The sequence below is a fragment of the Coregonus lavaretus genome, assembly GCF_964263955.1.
Source record: "Coregonus lavaretus genome assembly, chromosome: 35".
Taxonomy (NCBI): domain Eukaryota; kingdom Metazoa; phylum Chordata; class Actinopteri; order Salmoniformes; family Salmonidae; genus Coregonus; species Coregonus lavaretus.
This window is the reverse complement of record NC_140022.1, coordinates 10812008-10831574: the sequence shown is the minus strand read 5'-3', so window position 1 is coordinate 10831574 and position 19567 is coordinate 10812008. Positions and strand designations below refer to the sequence as shown.

Genomic DNA, 19567 nt, shown 5'->3' with positions numbered 1-19567 from the left:
CAAGGAGAGGAAATTCCTTTATATTACATTTACATTTTAGTCATTTAGCAGACGCTCTTATCCAGAGCGACTTACAGTTAGTGAGTGCATACTTTTTTTTTTTCATACTGGCCCCTGTGGGAATCGAACCCACAACCCTGGCGTTGCAAACGCATATTATTGAGTAACCTTTCTTTTGCCCCCTTTAACCTTGTACTTGTCAATTTAATGAACCAAACAGACAAGCTTTACAACAGTTTATAAACCCCACTTTGGCTCATCCCTTCAGGGCTTCTGCTCAATCTGCCACAGTAGGCTTCCAACCACTGATCCACAGTCGGCCAACTTTACCCCAGTCCTATCCTCCTTCAATAGGAGGTGAAAAGCAAAAACGAACCCTAGATCTGCTCTTGAAGCAACACGGTCTAGCAGCCATTCTCTCAGCAGGCACTCTTTATTGTAGCTCATTCTCACCCGCAAGAGAAATGTCAAGAGGAGAATCTCAATTGCGTACTCCTTGCGTCCTTCTCAAAACCCATTGGATGAGAAAGCCAGAGGTCCCGCCCCTCTGACCTTCTCCTCCAATGGGTTTTGAGGAGGCGAGGAGAGAGGACAGGCGGAGTTGCAATTGATATTCTCCCAAGGACCGCTAGAAAGGCAGAGGGGATGTGGCGTTGACCTAATGAAACTTTACAGCTGTCATCAAATACTCGAGTTCTACCTACTATGACACAATCAAAGTTCCTTGTCCAGTCAAAATCATGACTGTAGAATTATCAACACCACCGTTCAGGCCTGTCTGACTAAAACCAATGCAGCCAGGAGAGCCTCCAGCCAGTGACCTTGCTGTTTTCCATGCATCCACCGTGCACACTACCTCCTGTGCCATAGAGGTCCAGAACTCCTGGCAGAGACTTCAGGAGACCTACATTTTGGGACCCTTCATTCCCATAACGGGTGGCAGGTAGCTTAGTGGTTAAGAGCCTTGTGCCAGTAACCGAAAGGTCGCTGGTTCTCATCCCCGAGCCGACTAGGTGAAAAATCTGTCGATGTGCACTTGAGCAAGGCACTTAACCCTAATTGCTCCTGTGAGTCGCTCTGGATAAGAGCGTCTGCTAAATGACCAATTTATTATTTTTTATAACAAGGAGTGTCAGTACAGTAGCCTTCAGGCAGCCACCTGTTATGTCACAATGTGAAACAGCTGGATTAACAGCAGGGGAATACTACAAAAAGAGTAGGTTGGTGTTTGATTAAAAGGCTTACTTAAAAAAAAATGTTTTATTAACAAATATAACAGAAAATACTGTCTGGTGCAAAGTATGAGATATTGACTGTTATACACTACTGAATATCTTCAACTCCACTATGACGTTGTCGATTTTTACAACATCACAATTGAAAATGATGTCTAAATGTAGCCAGACTTTCAAAAACTTTTTGGGACGGGTGATAAAATGTCGCGATATGCGCAATGCCCTCCTCTCTGCTCTTTGTGGTTGTCTCAACCAATAAAATCTCACTCTGGGTTCCTGTTTCCAGCTTCCATTGCACCACCACCAGTTAGTAAGCGGTGTCGGTTTAAAGGCTACAGTCTACTTTAGACCACCGAAATATAGTGTCATGAAAATAAGCCGAAATAATTTACACTAACATAATATATCAACTGTATCTGTACTGTTGATTAATTCAGAAATTGACAAAAGAAGAAAAGACGAGCGAAACCTAAGGGGTAGTCACAAACCGGCAAACAAAGAGATCCCTTTCTCGACGACAACATTTTTCCTCAATATTCTTTAGTTATGAGTCATGTGGCCGTCGAAAATATACACGGTCTAGAACAGCAGGTGAGTGTTTTTGTATTTTTTGTTTGTGTTCATATCTATAACATACGTAGAAGTGAGTAGAACGAGTCTGAAAATGCAGTCGTGGACACCAAGCTAGCTGGTTAGCTTTGCTAGCTAGCTACGTTAGCTGTAACTGCGTGTGTTGTCTAATCTCTGGGTAAAATGGAGGCCGGTGGAGGATAATGGTTGGTGATGGCGGTGTTTCACGTTCAACAATGCAGTATTTCTCACAATTAGTTTGTTTTTCCTAGTTAACTATATCTCTAAGACATGCAATCTAAAACCTATGTTCAGTGTTGGTGACATTCAACATACATTTATTCACTTGAGCTGATGATTGTTAGCCTACTTGCTAGTTTGGCCTCTAGTTAGCTACCTACGCTAACATGAGAGCTAGCCGGCTACATTTTCTCTGCGTCACTGTCACATTGTTTTAATCCCGAATGAACAAATCGTGTTCATGCTTTGCATATTTGCTGGCTAGCAACGACTGCATTGTTTGGTTTTGTGTTGTACTGTAGATTTTTTTGTTGACATGTTAAAGAACCTGTCATTGTTAAGTCATCCAGTTGTTTTTGTCACCTTTATGTAACGTTAGTCCAGCCGACAGTATCCACGAAAACACCCATTAATTTGATATCGAAGCATTATTAAAATATCTGAGTCTAGCTGTAACTGCATTTGTAAATGAAACATTGTCTGTGTTAAACATTGTCAACCATGGAAGATGAAACCTAACATAATTAGCTAACTATCATGACATTTTCTGATAGTCAGCAGCTGCATATTGGACATGTGCTTGGCAGTGTGAAAGGATGTCGGGTTGGTGGGGGCAAATTTATTTTGACACAGGAAATAAGACCCCTTTGAGCCATGTTGGTCACGCTCCTTGATAACCTGTGTTTGCCTGTCTGTTAAAACAAACGATTCGAGGTGAAGAACTTCGGTAGCACTATATAAATTGGAGCAGAGAAGAATCATTTTACATTTTAGTCATTTAGCAGACGCTCTTATCCAGAGCGATTTACAGTTAGTGAGTGCATACATTCTGTAATTTGAGTGTTTTGGTAGAGTGTTAGATGACGAAATTAAACGGTGGTTCTGGTGTTACACTTTGTATTCCATGTTATAGAGAAGCTTCCCAGGAGCACAGAATACTTTATTTCATGATGATAGGATTTACCATTGCTGAGATAAAATGTTCAAGTGTTCTAAAAAGGTCACGGACAGGTCAATGTTAATCCCGAGTCAATGGCACCAAATCACCTTTCTGGATTCTTAAATTAAACACATATTGGCCAATATCTCAAGATAGGGTGATTGGGACATGTTAAAGGCTAATGTAGAACAGGTGATTCAAATAAAAGCACAACACGATCAATTTAAAATGCTAAATTGTGCAAATTAGGCACTTCATATGCAAACTAGACAGTACAGAATACATCATTACCGTAATTTAAGCCCAATGATTTAAAGTAGGGTGGTCATATTAACAATCTTCATGCTTTATACAAAAACAGTTAGGAAATTTTGAAAACAATTTATGACATTAGCATACACATTTTATACAACTTCATGCAATTTAGATACTTAATACACTCACTCACACAGCCCCCCCACCAACACACACCCAGCCTAAAGGCGTTTGCATGCTTCCCATCCGAAACCATTTGGAACAGTTCCTGCATTTATTATGACAACATTTTGTGATGTTTTTGTTCATTTTGGTGTGCAAGTTATTTTTTTTTGGCTGTTCATGCCCCTTCGTCTGTGATTGGTCAACAGTATGGATTCTTCAGTGAAGTGTTTTTTTTTTTTTCCACTTGAGAAATAATGCACCAAACATCTTAGTTAGATGTAATATTGCGTGACTAAGATATCTTCGGCAAAAACATCAGCATGAATTACAGATTTCTTGAGTTATCTATTTTGTATACTGGCTACGGCATCTCAAGATGGACAAAACGTACTATTGTAGCGCTTTTCTAGTTTTTCAAGCGAAGGTCTTTTAAGGGAGTATGCGAGCACACTCGTTCGGCTTGCCGACGCATGCAGAAGGCTTAAGACACATACTTCTCAGCATCCCCACACACTTACACAACACACACACACCAGATCACACACAGCCTAACACACACACACAGCCTAACACAGACGCACACTTCTCACTAAGTCTGAACTGTAACACAGAAAGCTACTAATCATTCCAAAATCATGGGCATTAATATGGAGTTAGTCCCTTTGCTGCTATAACAGCCTCCACTCTTCTGGGAAGGCTTTCCACTAGATGTTGGATCATTGCTGCGGGGACTTGCTTCCATTCAGCCACAAGCATTAGTGAGGTCGGGCACTGATGTTGGCCGATTAGGCCTGGCTCGCAGTCAGCGTTCCAATTCATCCCAAAGGTGTTCGATGGGGTTGGGTCAGGGCTCTGTGCAGGCCAGTCAAGTTTTTCCACACCGACCTCGACAAACCATTTCTGTATGGACCTCTGTTTGTGCACGGGGGTATTGTCATGCTGAAACAGGAAAGGGCCTTCTCCAAACTGTTGCCACGAAGTTGGAAGCACAGAATCGTCTACAATATCATTGTATGCTGTAGCGTTAAGATTTCCCTTCACTGGAACTAAGGGTCCTAGCCCGAACCATGAAAAACAGCTCCAGACCACTATTCCTCCTCCACCAAACTTTACAGTTGGCACTGCATTCGGGTAGGTAGCGTTCACCTGGTATCCGCCAAACCCAGATTCGTCCGTCGTTACTGCCAGATGGTGAAGCACGATTCATCAAACCAGAGAACGCGTTTCCACTGCTCCAGAGTCCAAAGGCGTCAAGCTGTACACCACTCCAGCCGATGCTTTGCGTTGTGTGCGGCTGCTCGGCCATGGAAACCCATTTCATGACGCTTGCAAAGAACAGTTCTTGTACTGACGTTGCTTCCTGAGGCAGTTTGGAACTCGGTAGTGAGTGTTGCAACCGAGGACAGACAATTTGTATGCGCTACGCCCTTCAGCAGTCTCATTCTGTGAGGTTGTGTGGGCTACCACTTCGCGGCTGAGCCGTTGTTGCTCCTAGACATTTCCACTTTACAATAACAGCACTTACAGTTGACCGGGGCAAGACTTGCAGGGCAAAAATTTAACACAATTACTTGTTGGAAAGGTGGCATCCTATGACGGTGCCACGTTGAAAGTCACTGAGCTCCTCAGTAAGGCCATTCTACTGCCAATGTTTGTTTTCAAAACGATTTATGTATTTTGACGACCACATTGACACTTAGTGAAAACAGATTTGTTTACTGCGTTTAATTTTTAAAAAATATTCTCACATAGCGTCCATTATTTGTCCCGTCACCTAACACCCTCGTTTTGGGTCTGCATTCCTGTAGCCTATTGGCAGTTTTGGGCGTCTACCTTGTGAGAAAGTATCTCTGGTTGCTTGCAAAGGTACACCCACAGTTGACTGCTCTGCAAAATGTACAGTTGAAACTACTACTGTAATTGGATTGAGGTGGTGGGGGGCAACAAAACTAGACAGGGGAGTTCGTTGCTTCACATATGTGTAATGGGGGAAGCACTTTAGTATAAGGGATATGCATGTCTTTCTGCTTTCTGGAGATCAACAGTTTTGGGTCACACTTTATTTGGATAGTGCATCTCTACAGATGGTCACTATCTGTTGATAAGCAACTGCATGCTAAGGTTAGGGTAAGGTTTGTCCTCCTCCCAGAGTGCAAGGAACCTTGGCGTGACCCTGGACAACACCCTGTCGTTCTCCGTCAACATCAAAGCGGTGAACCGATCCTGCAGGTTCATGCTCTACAACATTCGCAGAGTACGACCCTACCTTTACACAGAAAGCGGCACAGGTCCTAATCCGGGCACTTGTCATCTCCCGTCTGGATTACTGCAACTCGCTGTTGGCTGGGCTCCCTGCCTGTGCCATTTAACCCCTACAACTTATCCAGAACGCTGCAGCCCGTCTGGTGTTCAACCTTCCCAAGTTCTCTCATGTCACCCTGCTCCTCTGCACACTCCACTGGCTTCCAGTTGAAGCTTGCATCTACTACAAGACCATGGTGCTTGCCTACGGAGCTGTGAGGGGAACGGCACCTCCTTACCTTCAGGCTCTGTTCAGACCCTACACCCAAACGAGGGCACTACGTTCATCCACCTCTGGCCTGCTAGCCCCCTACCTCTTACGGAAGCACAGTTCCCGCTCAGCCCAGTCAAAGCTATTCGCTGCTCTGGCACCCCAATGGTGGAACAAGCTCCCCTACGACGCCAGGACAGCGGAGTCACTGACCACCTTCCGGAGACACTTGAAACCCTACCTCTTTAAGGAATACCTGGAATAGTATAACAGTAATCCTTCTACCCCCCCTACTCCCCCCCCCCCCCCCATTAAAAAAAAAAGGTGGTTGTCCCACTGGCTATCCTAAGTTGAATGCACCAATTTGTAAGTCGCTCTGGATAAGAGCGTTTGCTAAATGACTTAAATGTAAATGTTTAGGGTGAGGATAAGTGTTGGGTTAGTAGATGGTTAGTTGAAATGTTACTGTAGAGCATCTATAGATGGAATATCCAAATAAAGTGTCACCCTTTGTCTTGCAGCTTACTGTCCCATATGCATGTTTAGAATTACATTTATCCGTAACAGTGTTTACCGTAGTACTTAACTGTGTTTCATTTTCTATTTCAGCTTGCTGTCCTAGGCTTGAACAATGCTGACGGGCAGGGCGGGGGCACTGGCAGTAAGTAATCTCTACTCTCTGAGCCAAAGGACATCTAGGTTGTGTTATGGTGATCAGTTTCTTTTATGATCACTTGGTCTGAAGCAGGCCTCACTCTTCTCCTTTCCTTCAGGGCCATTGGGTGGTTCAAGGACTGAAAATAACCCCACCAGATGGCCTTTTTAATGGATAGTTAGTTCATCCCCCCCAAAGTCAAAAACTGTTTTCAGATCTCAGAAGTGGTCTGAAGTCGAGCTGAGTTGGTATTCTGCAGGAATCTGCAGATAAATGATAGAAAAGGAAAGATTGGTACCGTCCAATCACAGGCCCACGAAACATCCCAGTCCTGACATCACTGGCCTTTGTGGGAAAGAGACTAGAGTATGGAGCTTTAAACTATTGGGACTGCCTCGCATCTCCAGTGTTCATTTAGGTCTAAGATGCCATCAAAGGATTTTAATTTCACTTATTTATTTTGAGCCAATTCATGCTCTTATCATTTATGAAATAGCATAAACGGCATTTAAGATTTCAGTTCCTCATTTGGGGTACTAGATTGTAAAAAAATAAAAAAAATTATCAAACAGGCCAGATAGGCTAATTAATCCCTATTAAATTTAAGGGATTGAGACATCCCTAGAATAAGACTAGGAACCCATTAGACCTGTGAAGTGCTTGTCAGTTTGTGTACAGTACTGCCCTTGTGTTCACAAGTCTGTCTCTCTAGGGACCTGTTACATTCCACCTCATTTACGGAACCAAGAGGCTTCCAAAAATGGTAAGTGTCGTCCCCCCATTAACACTACCACCTCTATGAGGTATGCCAGTTGGACACCATTAAAATGCCCTGGCCCCCTAGTGGTCAATAATGCCGTAATGCATTGTAGTGACCCATAATAAACGTTTCACTAAATTGATTAAGCTAGCAACAATGCTGTAAAATTCCCTGATCTAAAAAGAAGTCAATTAGCTTTAGTTTTATCTTGACAATTTATTCACGCCGGGCTGGGACAAGGTCAGGGAGAGTGTGACCAGGATGTGTTGATTTTCTCCACCAGTTTGAAACAAACAGTTGCGTTAAAATCCCCATCTTATATAGCCAGCCGCTTGTTTTTATCTCATCCCAAATCACACTACAGGAAGAAAGACAAAACCGTGCTTGTCCAATGTCCTAGAGTCCATTTTGTGACAGCATCTGGGAACTGCTTTGACAAACCATTTTCATGCTCTTACTGGCAACCATTCGCAGTACATCAGCAGCATGTTTTCATCAGGAAGCCTGTTTTTTCATTACCCCCCTCCCCCCCATGACATTGTGTTGGTTTTTTCTTTTTCTTACAGCAGATGCTTTCTCTAGACCGAGTGCTTTGTCAATGGCACCAAGAAGCTGTAAGTCCCTTTTCAGACCGCTCTTTGGCTGAGGGAAGCTCTGGCGTTTATTTTATTTTAAATGTTATCTTTATTTTATTCTGCATGTTTTAATTAATTGGTCTCACTCAATTCCATTAGAAAACAAGGCCACGCTGCTTTTCGACAAGGGGACTGGAGGCTCTCAAATTACATATTTAAAACCAAATTCCCATGGGTGAAACTGGCTTTTTCCTGCATTAAGGGTGTTGGCATCCGCTCACATGCTTACATTTTGTTCAAACAAAAACAGCCTCCATTAGCTATGTCATTCCAACACACTGCTTAATTGCAAGGTTTCTATTTATTTGTGTGTGGAATTTAAAGTGGTAGGTATTAGGAAATTAATGCTGCTTGCATAAAGAATGTTCCTTAATCGGGACCCTAGTTAATGAGCCAAATGATTGACTTGTGAAGACTGTACGTTTATTGTATGTATTGCTCATCATCGTTTACTGAGAAAATGAGCCAGGTCCTTTAAATTTAAGTTCTGGGATATTGGTAGCTATGTTGTAACAGTACACTTTGTGTTGTAACTGACACACACATATTTCCCTTTTCAGAGGCATCCATGCGGTAACAATTGGTGGGTGTCTGGGATGTGAAAGTCAAAGGAACCAAGAAGGGCGTGGTTCCATTTTGCCCCTAACCCCTACTAGCTATAAAGGACCTCAACACGTTTCTTATAGCCATCCAGGTCTTTCTAATCTGTGAACATAGAAAGGCTAAGGGGAAGTAGCTAGTGGCTGAAATGGAACTAGGCCTACTTGGTCCAAATCTCTTTTCCTACAGGGTCCATTACTGCCAATCGCCGTTGTGCCCTTGAGCAAGGCACTTTACCTCTATGTGCTGCTCTGCCGCTGCCCCTGTGTTGCTCCCAGCCTGTGTTGTCGGTCAGGTTGGGTACTGTGACAGCAAAAACTAAGGAATATCTGTGAAATGGACCAATAAACAAAGTATTGTATTGACTGCGTATGCGGAATAAACCCATTTGTACTATGAAAGTCACCCAACATGTCTCCCCCCTTTTTCTTTTCTGTTTTTACCCAAGATGCGCTTGGAGGTTGGGACGGCGGACGCAACAACGGCTTTGTGCAAAATGGTTACCACGACAACCGCATGAATGGGGGCAACAGGTACAACAGCGGCCCGCCTCGCATGGAGAGAGGCAGGGGCGGCGGAGGTTTCCGCGGCGGCAGGGGCGGGTCCTACAACCCGGTCCAGCCCATGCAGAACGCTGGCGTGTTCGGCGTCTACGACAACAAAGATGGCGGCGGCTGGAACACGGCTAAAGACGCCTACACCAGCTTCAGCGCACGTCCCGACAGGGGGAAGTCTGCTTTCTTCAACAACGGCGGGAGTGCGTCCCGAGGAAGGTGAGATGACTAGAGAATTCAAGCCCTTAGCCAATGCTAGACAGCTCTCAGGATCCTCAGAGTTCAGTGCTGTACCATGAGTCAACTCGTTAGCAAGCTAGCTTTCCTGACCCCTATGGTTATGTTGTGGTTGACAGTTACCAGCGTGGAGGGTTCGGCGGCAGTGGAAACGGACGCTGGGTGGAGGAGTCCAGGGATGACGAGGACTGGTCCAAACCCACTCAGGCCAATGAGCGCCTGGAACAGTGAGTAGTAACCTAACCCCACCCCCTTTCTGCAACAATGAGGAGTTACCAATGTCATTTTACGATACATCACTATCCCTGGCCTTTATCAATATCCCCTCTCGTTAAAATGATCAAGTAGACCTTTCTTTGTCGCTTTCCTGAACTCCGTGTTTCTGCTTCTCCCCAGGGAGCTGTTCGCTGGAGGCAACACAGGGATTAACTTTGACAATTACGACGACATTCCCGTTGAGGCCACTGGCCAAAACTGCCCCCATCACATTGACAGCGTGAGTCCCCATGTATTCTAGTCAACTAACCCTGTCTCAAGTCCAGAAGCCCTCATGTTGTATTAGTCAGCATTTTGTTAGTAGTATTCAAAACCAGAAACGTTTCCCAAAGGATCTACTGAGCAGCTTGTGTGGTGCTGTGTTGTTCCCCCTGCACACAGTGACCTGTCTCCTACTATACTGGCCCCCCCCCCCCACTACCGGCAGGGACGCTGAAACACAGTTGAGTGAAAACTGTTTGGCATTAATTTGATTGACTGTGGTTTGTTTTTGTATTTCAGTTCCAAGACATAGAGATGGGAGAGATCATCATGAGTAACATTGCCCTGACCCGCTACAATCGGCCCACTCCGGTCCAGAAGTACGCCATTCCAATCATCAAGAACAAGAGGGACCTGATGGCCTGCGCCCAGACAGGTTAGAACCACAACTAGAACCAGAATAAACTAGAACCAGAATAAACTAGAACCAGAACAAACTAGAACCAGAACAAACTAGAACCAGAACAAACTAGAACCAGAACAAACTAGAACCAGAACAAACTAGAACCAGAACAAACTAGAACCAGAACAAACTAGAACCAGAACAAACTAGAACCAGAACAAACTAGAACCAGAACCACTCTAAATTGGATTGGTCTGGAGAGCTATATGTAAATATGATGTACAACAAATGTATTGTACTATAGTTTATTTTAAGTATAGGTATATGACTAATATAAACTGTGGTCTCTCAGGTTCTGGTAAGACTGCAGCATTCCTGTTGCCTGTACTGAGTCAGATCTACACTGAAGGGCCAGGAGAAGCTGTGGTTGCCCAGAAGTCTGGAGGACAGGACAATGGAAAGTATGGTCGCCGTAAGCAGTACCCCCTCGCTCTGGTCCTGGCCCCCACCAGAGAACTGGCCCTGCAGATCTACGAAGAGGCCAGAAAGGTAACCAACTGCACCCCTCTCACCTGGGACATCCACCTCACACAAGAGGATATTCAGCAATACACATGCATGCTGACCCACCCACACAGTGTAACCACACACAGAGAGGACATACATCCCATCAGCATCAATAGCAGCTAGGTCGGTAGCCGTCTGCCAGGGGGCCTCTGTCTCTTTGTCTCTGTGTTTTTGTGTTGACGGCCAACCAGCCAAGGTTGGGATCAGGGAACTGCAGTGTAACACACAATCATTGTTTGTGTTCTCCTTTCTCTACCCTTTCCCTGCCTTCTCTCTCTTTGTACCCCATATTCACCCTCTCCCTTCTTTCTTTTTACTGCCCCTATATCAATTCCCCATTTCCCCTCCATCTTCCCTGCTCTCTCTACCTCTCCTTTACTTCATCTTTCCTTCATCTCCTCTCTTCCACCCTGCTCTCCTGCTGTAGTTTGCGTACCGGTCCCGTGTGCGTCCCTGTGTGGTGTACGGAGGGGCTGACATCGGCCAGCAGATCAGAGACCTAGAGCGAGGCTGTCACCTGCTGGTGGCTACACCTGGACGCCTGGTGGACATGATGGAGAGAGGCAAGATTGGCCTCGACTACTGCAAGTGAGTAGACTTACAACAATCAGTCTGTATTGGTGACAAACTGAGCTGTCCCAGACATAACATTTGGTTCTTGACTTCATTGGTTTTGAAAAGTCACTAGACATTTTACGTAAAGGAATTACCTAGATTAATAACCTAAGCCCTATTCGCATTGGATTCGTTTTACTAGGGGAGATAGGGTTATGTAATTATGTGCACAAGCACAAATTGCCACATCCGTAATTTAAGTCCCGTCCGAATCTTCCATGTCGGCCGTTTTTACATAGCAGGAGAGTAATAAATCCAGCCGGAAAAACTTTGGACCAACTCCAAGGTCCTCTGATAATACTAGTCCTGTGTCAATTGACATCCCTGTCTTGTGAGAGAAATGTCTGGAGTTTGACAGGTGTTGCTTGTGGTTTGAGCAAGAAAACAATAACTGATTAGTTAAATTGTTTAACATAAAGTGTTGCACGTAGCATATATATATGAAGGGCCTGTATCAACTTTCACAGTGAATGCTTTTGTTCATAGGTTTTGTGCCAATGAATTGAATATCGAGAAATGCGTCTGAAAATGTTGTTGTTGCATATTTAATGCAACCCTTGCTGTTAATAGATCGCAAAGCAGCATTACAACTGAGCTAAACTTTTGGAAGTGACAAGTTCACTTTCTCATCCATAGCCTAAAAATGCATCTCAAGTGTGCTGTTTAGCTCCCATCTGCAGGCTGGGGGGCATTTAGGACATCATCTACTGCGGATCGCTAAAATATCCTAAAGATTATGATGGCACTTCCTCAATCCAAAGGTGGTTTGGTATGGTTTAGGAACTTGGGAGCCAAGCTGTAGTTGTCAGTGTAGCCTGTTTTCACCTGGACATGTTGAAATATCTTCACGCCTAGAAAAAACCCTCCAGGCTTCCGTCATAACTGTCAATTTATTGAGAGAAAAAATTACGAATTACAGGGGGCCGTTTGGGAAAATAAATGTGAATCGTCCTCTGGAATAAGACATTCTGGGGTAATAATTACATAACGTTCTCTAGTAATCCTAGTCCCGTGCAAATAGAGCTCTAGATGAATTGCGTACATGTGGGCAATATGATTCATTCCACCTAGTCTATCAGAGCGCAAGCAAGAGCTGAGACCGTATTGCTTACCCCAGCACTAACTCTCCTGATGCAGCTTATCAAACGATTGATTAGTTGGCCTACTGGGCAGGAAAGCAATCCTACACACCCAGAGTCTGACTATGATGGGAAAACATGTCTACAGCCAATACCTGTCTGTCTGTTAGCTACCTGGTGCTGGATGAGGCTGACCGGATGTTGGACATGGGTTTTGAGCCCCAGATCAGACGCATTGTGGAGCAGGACACCATGCCCCCTAAAGGTGTTCGCCAGACCATGATGTTCAGCGCTACCTTTCCCAAGGAGATCCAGGTATATATACACACACATCGTGTTAAACTCCACTTTTCCCAAGGAGATCATGGTACATGGACAATAATTGTTACTCGCCAGTCCCCACAAATGCTTATGTATTTGTCAAAAGTATTGTGCTAAATGAGGAAAGAAGGAAGGTGTTATTTGTCCTGTCTCTCTATGGTCCTGTATTAACCCACCTCTCCACACACTAATTCAATAAACTATCCTCCATGTTGGCTCCAAATGCTCTACAACTAAACACTAACCCCTCTGTCAGATCCTGGCGCGTGACTTCCTGGAGGAGTACATCTTCCTGGCGGTGGGACGCGTGGGCTCCACCTCCGAGAACATCACCCAGAAGGTGGTGTGGGTGGAGGACGGTGACAAGAGGTCCTTCCTCCTGGACCTGCTCAACGCTACAGGTAACTACCTCGACTATACCTGCCACTGACTCAACCCCCTCTCCTGTCCCCGTCTGTGTTAGTGTGGGTTACTTACTATAACTTTTACTGGTAGTGCAGGGTTTCTCAAAGCTCATCCTGGGGACTCTCTGACTGTGTTCTGGATTTTACTCCAATTGAGCAACAATTTTATATACATTGATATGATGTGCTTGGTAAGGGCATTCAGTTATCTGAAGGACGCTTTGATTGGTTGAAATTTGTTTGAAATGAAAACCTGCATGGACAGTGGGTGTTTGAGGACTGGAGTTGAGAAACCCTGTGTGTTTGTGAATGTGTTGGGCTAGGTGGAATCTGCAACGGCAGGATTTCCCCAAATCAGCTGTCTTGATTGAAATCAAACTAAATCCTGAAGCTAGTAATTTGTTTCATTGATTGAATATGCAGACAAGTCTTTAATAGGACAACTTCCCAGCAGATTCCACCTGCTCCTAACACTAGGATAGTTCCTGGTTTTTAAATCTGGTTAGATGTAAGCTATAGATCTTAGAGAATGGGTAACCATTCAGCTGTGATGGTCTAGTATTGATTGCGTTAGGTATGCTGTTCTTTCAGATGGTCATAAGCCTGGGTCGTGTTCAGTGGGCAGTTTTTGTGTCTGTTGAACGCGACCCAGTGTTGGTAGTGTCATAGGGTTAGATGTGAGGTGAAGACTTGTACTCTATTCTTAGCTTAGGTATGTTGGCTATCATAAACTGACCCTACCTAGTATCCCCAAACCCCAGTTACTCCTATGCAGAGCCATGTACACACAGAGTTCAGGAAACCGTCCTCCATGTTGGCACCAAATGTTCCACAACAATAACATTCTAATAATGGGGTCGTATTGGAACTTGTTGGTACCATTAATGGCGGCCATTGAGTTTGCTGAACTCTGTTGGCTAGCCTCCCCCCTTTTTAATGTCACTTATGAACTGTTGAAACTGCAATGAGTTTATCATCGGGTTTGGTTTTATCCAAAGTCATTCCGAGCGAAGTTCAGGACAATGCAGGTGAAAACATAGAGAAACCTGGTAAGTAGGAATTTATTATTACTAAAGTGGATGTAGAAGCTTGTATCTCATTTCATATTTCAGTTATTGCTTGGCCTGTATTGGTTACCCATATTAGTCATCCATTTGTGTCCAGACGAGAAGGTCCCGTTGGTGCTGATCAGCCATCTAGTGTGGTTGTCATTGGGAGGTCATTCACTGTTGTTTTGAAGGGTATTGTCTCCTTTGTGTGGGGGTTTGAATTGGGAATCGGTGACTGTTGATTTGTTTAGCCCACATCCTGCTTGCTACTGCAACCCTATGCCATTTCCTACGCTTATGCTTTTGTTGTGATGGCCATGGCAGCTTGCAAAACGTACACTGCAGGTAGAAAACCAATAACATGATTCACTATTCTACCAGATGGAGAATCATGGATGTTCTAACATATCTCTATCTGAATATGCTGTAACATTTTAAACCTTTTGAAGAAGCCCTCTGGTCATCATGCATCATGACTCACTATCGAGTAGCCCGACAAAGCTTAAGATAAGCAGCTTTTCTATACCAGAGCCTCCATCTCTTGGCAACACTATGGATGTTTCTCCTCACTAAACACCCCTGGTGATTCATCCCCTGCCTCCCCCTCCTCCTCTCTCAGATCCACAGCCACACGGGGTAGTGGGTAGATGTTGTTTCCATACTTGTAATGTCTTCCCTGGGGCTCGTTTAGGAGGGTACTGAGCAAGCGCTGAACGTTGCAGATAGGAATGCCACGAATAGACCTGATGCTAACACTCCATGTCAGAAACGGAGGCCATGTCTGTTATACAGAATCTGAACATTCCACATTGTTGTGCCCTATTGAACGCGGGCCCAGGTTAAGCAGTGACTCACCTGTCTTCCTTCTCTTCCCCAGGTAAAAACTCTCTGACACTGGTGTTTGTGGAAACCAAGAAGGGAGCGGACGCCCTGGAGGACTTCCTGTACCGCGAGGGTTACGCCTGCACCAGTATCCACGGCGACCGCTCCCAGAGGGACCGAGAGGAGGCTCTGCACCAGTTCCGCTCGGGACGCTGCCCCATCCTGGTCGCCACGGCGGTGAGTCAGCAAGCGGACATTTTGGTTTAAATTCTACAGCTCTGTGATGCGTAAAACATAGTGATTAAACTATAAAGCCAATCACAGTAGCTCTTTGGCCTCCTACTGTTCAAGGCCTGGCGCTTGTTTTGCAATATGGTTGCATGTTGGGGTCGTTTTATAAAGGGAGCTAACAAACTTCTGTTCAAACAAGATAAATATAGTTGTATTCTACTGTCTCTTTTACCAGGTGGCTGCCCGTGGCCTGGACATCTCCAACGTGAAGCACGTCATCAACTTTGACCTGCCCAGCGATATAGAGGAGTACGTCCACCGTATAGGCCGTACTGGACGCGTGGGCAACCTGGGTAAGCGCCTCTACAAAGTTCAAGAACTCTGAACTCACCACTCAGCAAAACGTAACACAATGTTTTTTTTATTTAGATAACTACTTGACTGTAACATGGTGAACCCTGTCCTCTCCCAGGTCTGGCCACATCGTTCTTCAACGATAAGAACGGCAACATCACCAAGGACCTTCTGGACATCCTGGTGGAGGCCAAACAGGAAGTACCCTCCTGGCTGGAGAGCCTGGCCTATGAACACCAGCACAAGAGCAACACCCGCGGACGCTCCAAGAGGTACACATGCTTACCCACGCACACATGCTTACACACACACGCTTACACACACACACTCCTACATAAATGAGCAGAAGTATTAGGGGTTAAAGACATTATTGGTTACATTCTCTTTCACTCTCTTAATCACTGACTGACTCACCCTCTCTGTGTTTAGGTTCAGCTCTGGTGGCTTCGGAGCCAGGGACTACCGTCAAACCAGTGGCGGCGGCAGCACTGGAGGGTTCGGGGGTCGCGGTGGACGCCAGCCCGGTGGACACGGAGGAAACCGTGGATTCGGCGGCGGCGGTGGTAAGAGTCCGTTAACCTCACAATGGAGCAACATTTGGGCATAAATATTACTGTTGGTCTATCCCACAGTTCTTAGGACACAAGTCGAAGAGTTGGTGTTTAATTCCAACCATGCTGCAACACTGTCCTTGTTCTCTTTCTAACACTGTCCTGATCCCCCCCCCCCCCCCCCATCACAGGTGGCTTTGGAGGCAACTTTTACAGCAGTGATGGCTATGGAGGAAACTACTCTCATCAGGGGGGAGTGGACTGGTGGGGCAACTAAACATCCCTCCAACCCTATCCCCCTCTACCTCCACCCTCCCTCCACCATCGCAGTGGGCCGCGCCACGCCAAACTCACTGATAAGGAAACCACATGTGTAACCTAAGCCAGACTATATAAACCCCCGTGTAGCTTCCAAACAGACTGCAGTACATTACCAGCTGTGATTCTCTGACCGCTTTTCCAAAAAATGGAGCTGAGAGACAGGGGACCGAGAGGACAGCTGACCAATAGGACAGCTGGAGCCACTGAGAGATTCCTAAAGAAACATGGCAACGCCAGGCTCCGGAATCATCGTGTGGTCGCCTGTAGTGACAATAGCGTATTTAGGATCTTGGGACTTGCAGTTTTTTTTTTTTCTCTTCACTACAACTGCTTTTTCTTTCTTTGTAACAAAAAAATCTGAGGATCATTTGTCTGTGAATGTACTGTGCCTTTAACAATTAGATTTGTTTTATCTGTATTTTATTTTAAGCGTCATAACTGGCTAAAACCTGGCCAACAAGAACTAAATTATATATTTTTGTTTATTTTGGGGTTTAAATGTGTTTTTGTTGTTTTATTCGGAAGGAAAACAAAATAAGCTTGAACTAAATATCAAACCTTGGCAAACACTGAGATGACATGACTTTTGAGTGAGTCATTTGTCCATTTGAGCTTCAAATTTGTCACAGGGTAATCTGATGGCTCAAACTAGCTCCGACCGCATGTTGCAGCCATCCTAGGAGAATTCCACTATAGGTTTTCAAACCCTTGTGTGACAAAAGTGCACTTCAAGGAAAAAAAGAGTTCAAAATATTTTTCGCTCACTCTATCCTGGAGAGGAATATGGTAGTCTTCACTAAACGAGCCATTCCAGTTCTACGATTTTAAAATTGAATATTTAAATGTAAATGGTATGTCCATACATACAAGCTATTTGAGCAACTCGATGCTCAAACTTCAGTTCCCTACTTACAAATTGACTTGGCATTGTGGCACCTAGTGAAGCAACTTCTTCTAGCTGCCTGGTGGGTGAATTTTGTTTTTGATTGAGCTTTTTTACTTAAACATTTTGAAGGATGGCAATTGACAAATATCCATCCTTCTGAGAGAATGTTTCTTAAAATTGTCAACAATTCTTAAACAGCGCTTGCCATATTGAAAGTGAAGTTCGAATGGTTGCCATAGGACCACACAGTAACCTGGGTGGCTTTGCTTTTTGTCAAGGTCATCCCGGGATGAAATACGCATGCAAGTGTTGTTGTTTTTTGGTCAAGGAGTTTTAAAAAATGCAAAAGGAAATTCTGCAGCAGGCTTTTATTTCATTACAAAACGTTGTTCTCTTACACCTTAATTTAGTTCTCTTTTTCAAGCTGCGTTCGAATCCGAAGGACATTCTCGGGTTAACTGTTTAAAGACACAAGCTCTTCCTCCTCGGAGAGTGTAGGAAGGTCAAAGGTCAGAAGTTAAGGTTCAGGGGTCAGCGATGTACAGGCGAGCAAACTGAACTGCACATGTAGCAAAGGGTGATGGGAAGTGCAGTTTATTTACCAGTGCACCATTTTAAGAGGCAATGAGGTTTTCCTGTGTATGCTGGCTGGTGAATCTAGCCCACGTGACCCGGCCAAAGACTGGGTGCTTTATCTAGCCTTCATTACTGACACAGAACCAATGCAGCTATTCTTCCCTTTGTGGGGTAGGGTTGAGCCGCCTTGATGTAAAACTACTGGCCAGTTTACTACTATAACTGGCATCCAGGCTTCCTTCTTATATAGGAGGGAGGCCCAACTTTGGCAAGAAAATGGCATTTAAGTGCAATAGATAAATATATATTCTCAAAGTGTGTCTGTCGTGCCTTGACATTTTGAATAAATAACAATGACGTGGTGGTTATGAAGCAGATGCACTGACAGTATTGTGTAAACTTAAGATTGAATGGTGCTACTTAAGTTAGGTCTAGGCCCCTTTGTGATGTTATTTAATGGCCATCAAGTTTTCCAAAAAAAACATTTTATTGCACATCTAGAGTTTTATATAAATGTCTTGAGTGTGTGTGTCCTTAAAGCTTCCGAATTTTGTGTGTGAGGAGATTGTGAAAAACGCAGCTTGTTTACGAAAGGGGAAAGGTTATCACTATTTAAACCAGGATTTATTTGGGACCAGGGGTTAGTTCAGTAGCAGTCTGAGAATTGAGCTATTTGCACACAGATTACTAGATTCTACTTTTGCTGCTAGTTTGTGTAATTTATTAAGCATTTTTGAGAAATATTTATTTTTATAAGCCTAAAAAGTGATAGTTTAAGAAACTTGACCAAAAGACAGTACAAAAACACTGGCACTTGAATGTTGAATGTCACCGGTATGCGTGGAAATTTATATTTTTCGGGGTAGTGTGAGCTTTTTAATGTCAAAGTCATATTGGACTCAATCAATCCACACCTGTTACTTCTAATGCTGGCCTAATGGTCACACCGTCTAATCAACCTTAACGTTTAATTGGCGAACAAAATTCTAAACAAACCAATGCCAAGGTTTGGATAAAAGTGATAAAATCCATTTTCTAAAAAAAATATTGTACCAGTGCAAAAAGTGTCCGGATTCTCTCCAATTCAATTTGTTTTCCCTTGTTTTTGAGGTATTTTTTTCCTCTCCCAGCGAATGTCTGGCACATGGCAATCTTAAGGAAAAAAAACATGTGGTTCTGCTCTGTTGTCGTATTTGCATATTTGGGCCTCAGTGTGTGTGTGTTCTGTGGAGTGTGTGGTGAGTCTTAGCCGGATCAATGAGTCTTACAGTAACAGTAGCTGACTGATGAGTCTGAAAAGTAAAGGTTTGGATGAAACGTATGAATGGAAATCTGAAGCTGTAGAGAGGAGAGATTGAAGTGCTTTCGGATGGCCAGACACTCCCCTGAACGCCACGGAGTCGCCCATTAGTTTGTATTTGCTTTATGTACTAGTTTAGAGGCTGTGCACTGCACGAGAAAAGACTTCTGTGCATTTATTGTATGATTTTACCAAAATTAAAAGTTTTGACTTGCAAATACTTAACCAACTGTTTTGTATTTTGTCTTTGAAT

General features: G+C 44.2%; 1 protein-coding gene across 6 annotated transcripts; it reads left to right on the top strand.

Annotated features, from left to right (window-relative positions):
• The first annotated feature begins 1543 nt into the window (after nt 1–1543).
• LOC311109458 (putative ATP-dependent RNA helicase Pl10) lies at nt 1544–19539 on the top strand. Of its 6 annotated transcripts, none has more exons than XM_084152367.1 (18): nt 1544–1826; nt 6527–6578; nt 7285–7335; nt 7902–7946; nt 9016–9340; nt 9478–9585; nt 9755–9854; nt 10136–10271; nt 10591–10787; nt 11233–11393; nt 12670–12814; nt 13077–13221; nt 14223–14273; nt 15151–15332; nt 15562–15679; nt 15799–15952; nt 16110–16243; nt 16423–19539. In XM_084152367.1, exons 1-18 carry the CDS (start codon nt 1782–1784, stop codon nt 16506–16508), a joined length of 2235 nt encoding a protein of 744 aa, XP_084008493.1. In that variant the 5' UTR covers nt 1544–1781; the 3' UTR covers nt 16509–19539. The 6 variants fall into 6 exon arrangements, with proteins under 6 accessions (XP_084008493.1, XP_084008492.1, XP_084008494.1 ...); XM_084152366.1 differs by having other exon boundaries at nt 7899–7946; XM_084152368.1 differs by lacking the exon at nt 7902–7946.
• The last annotated feature ends 28 nt before the right edge of the window (nt 19540–19567 follow it).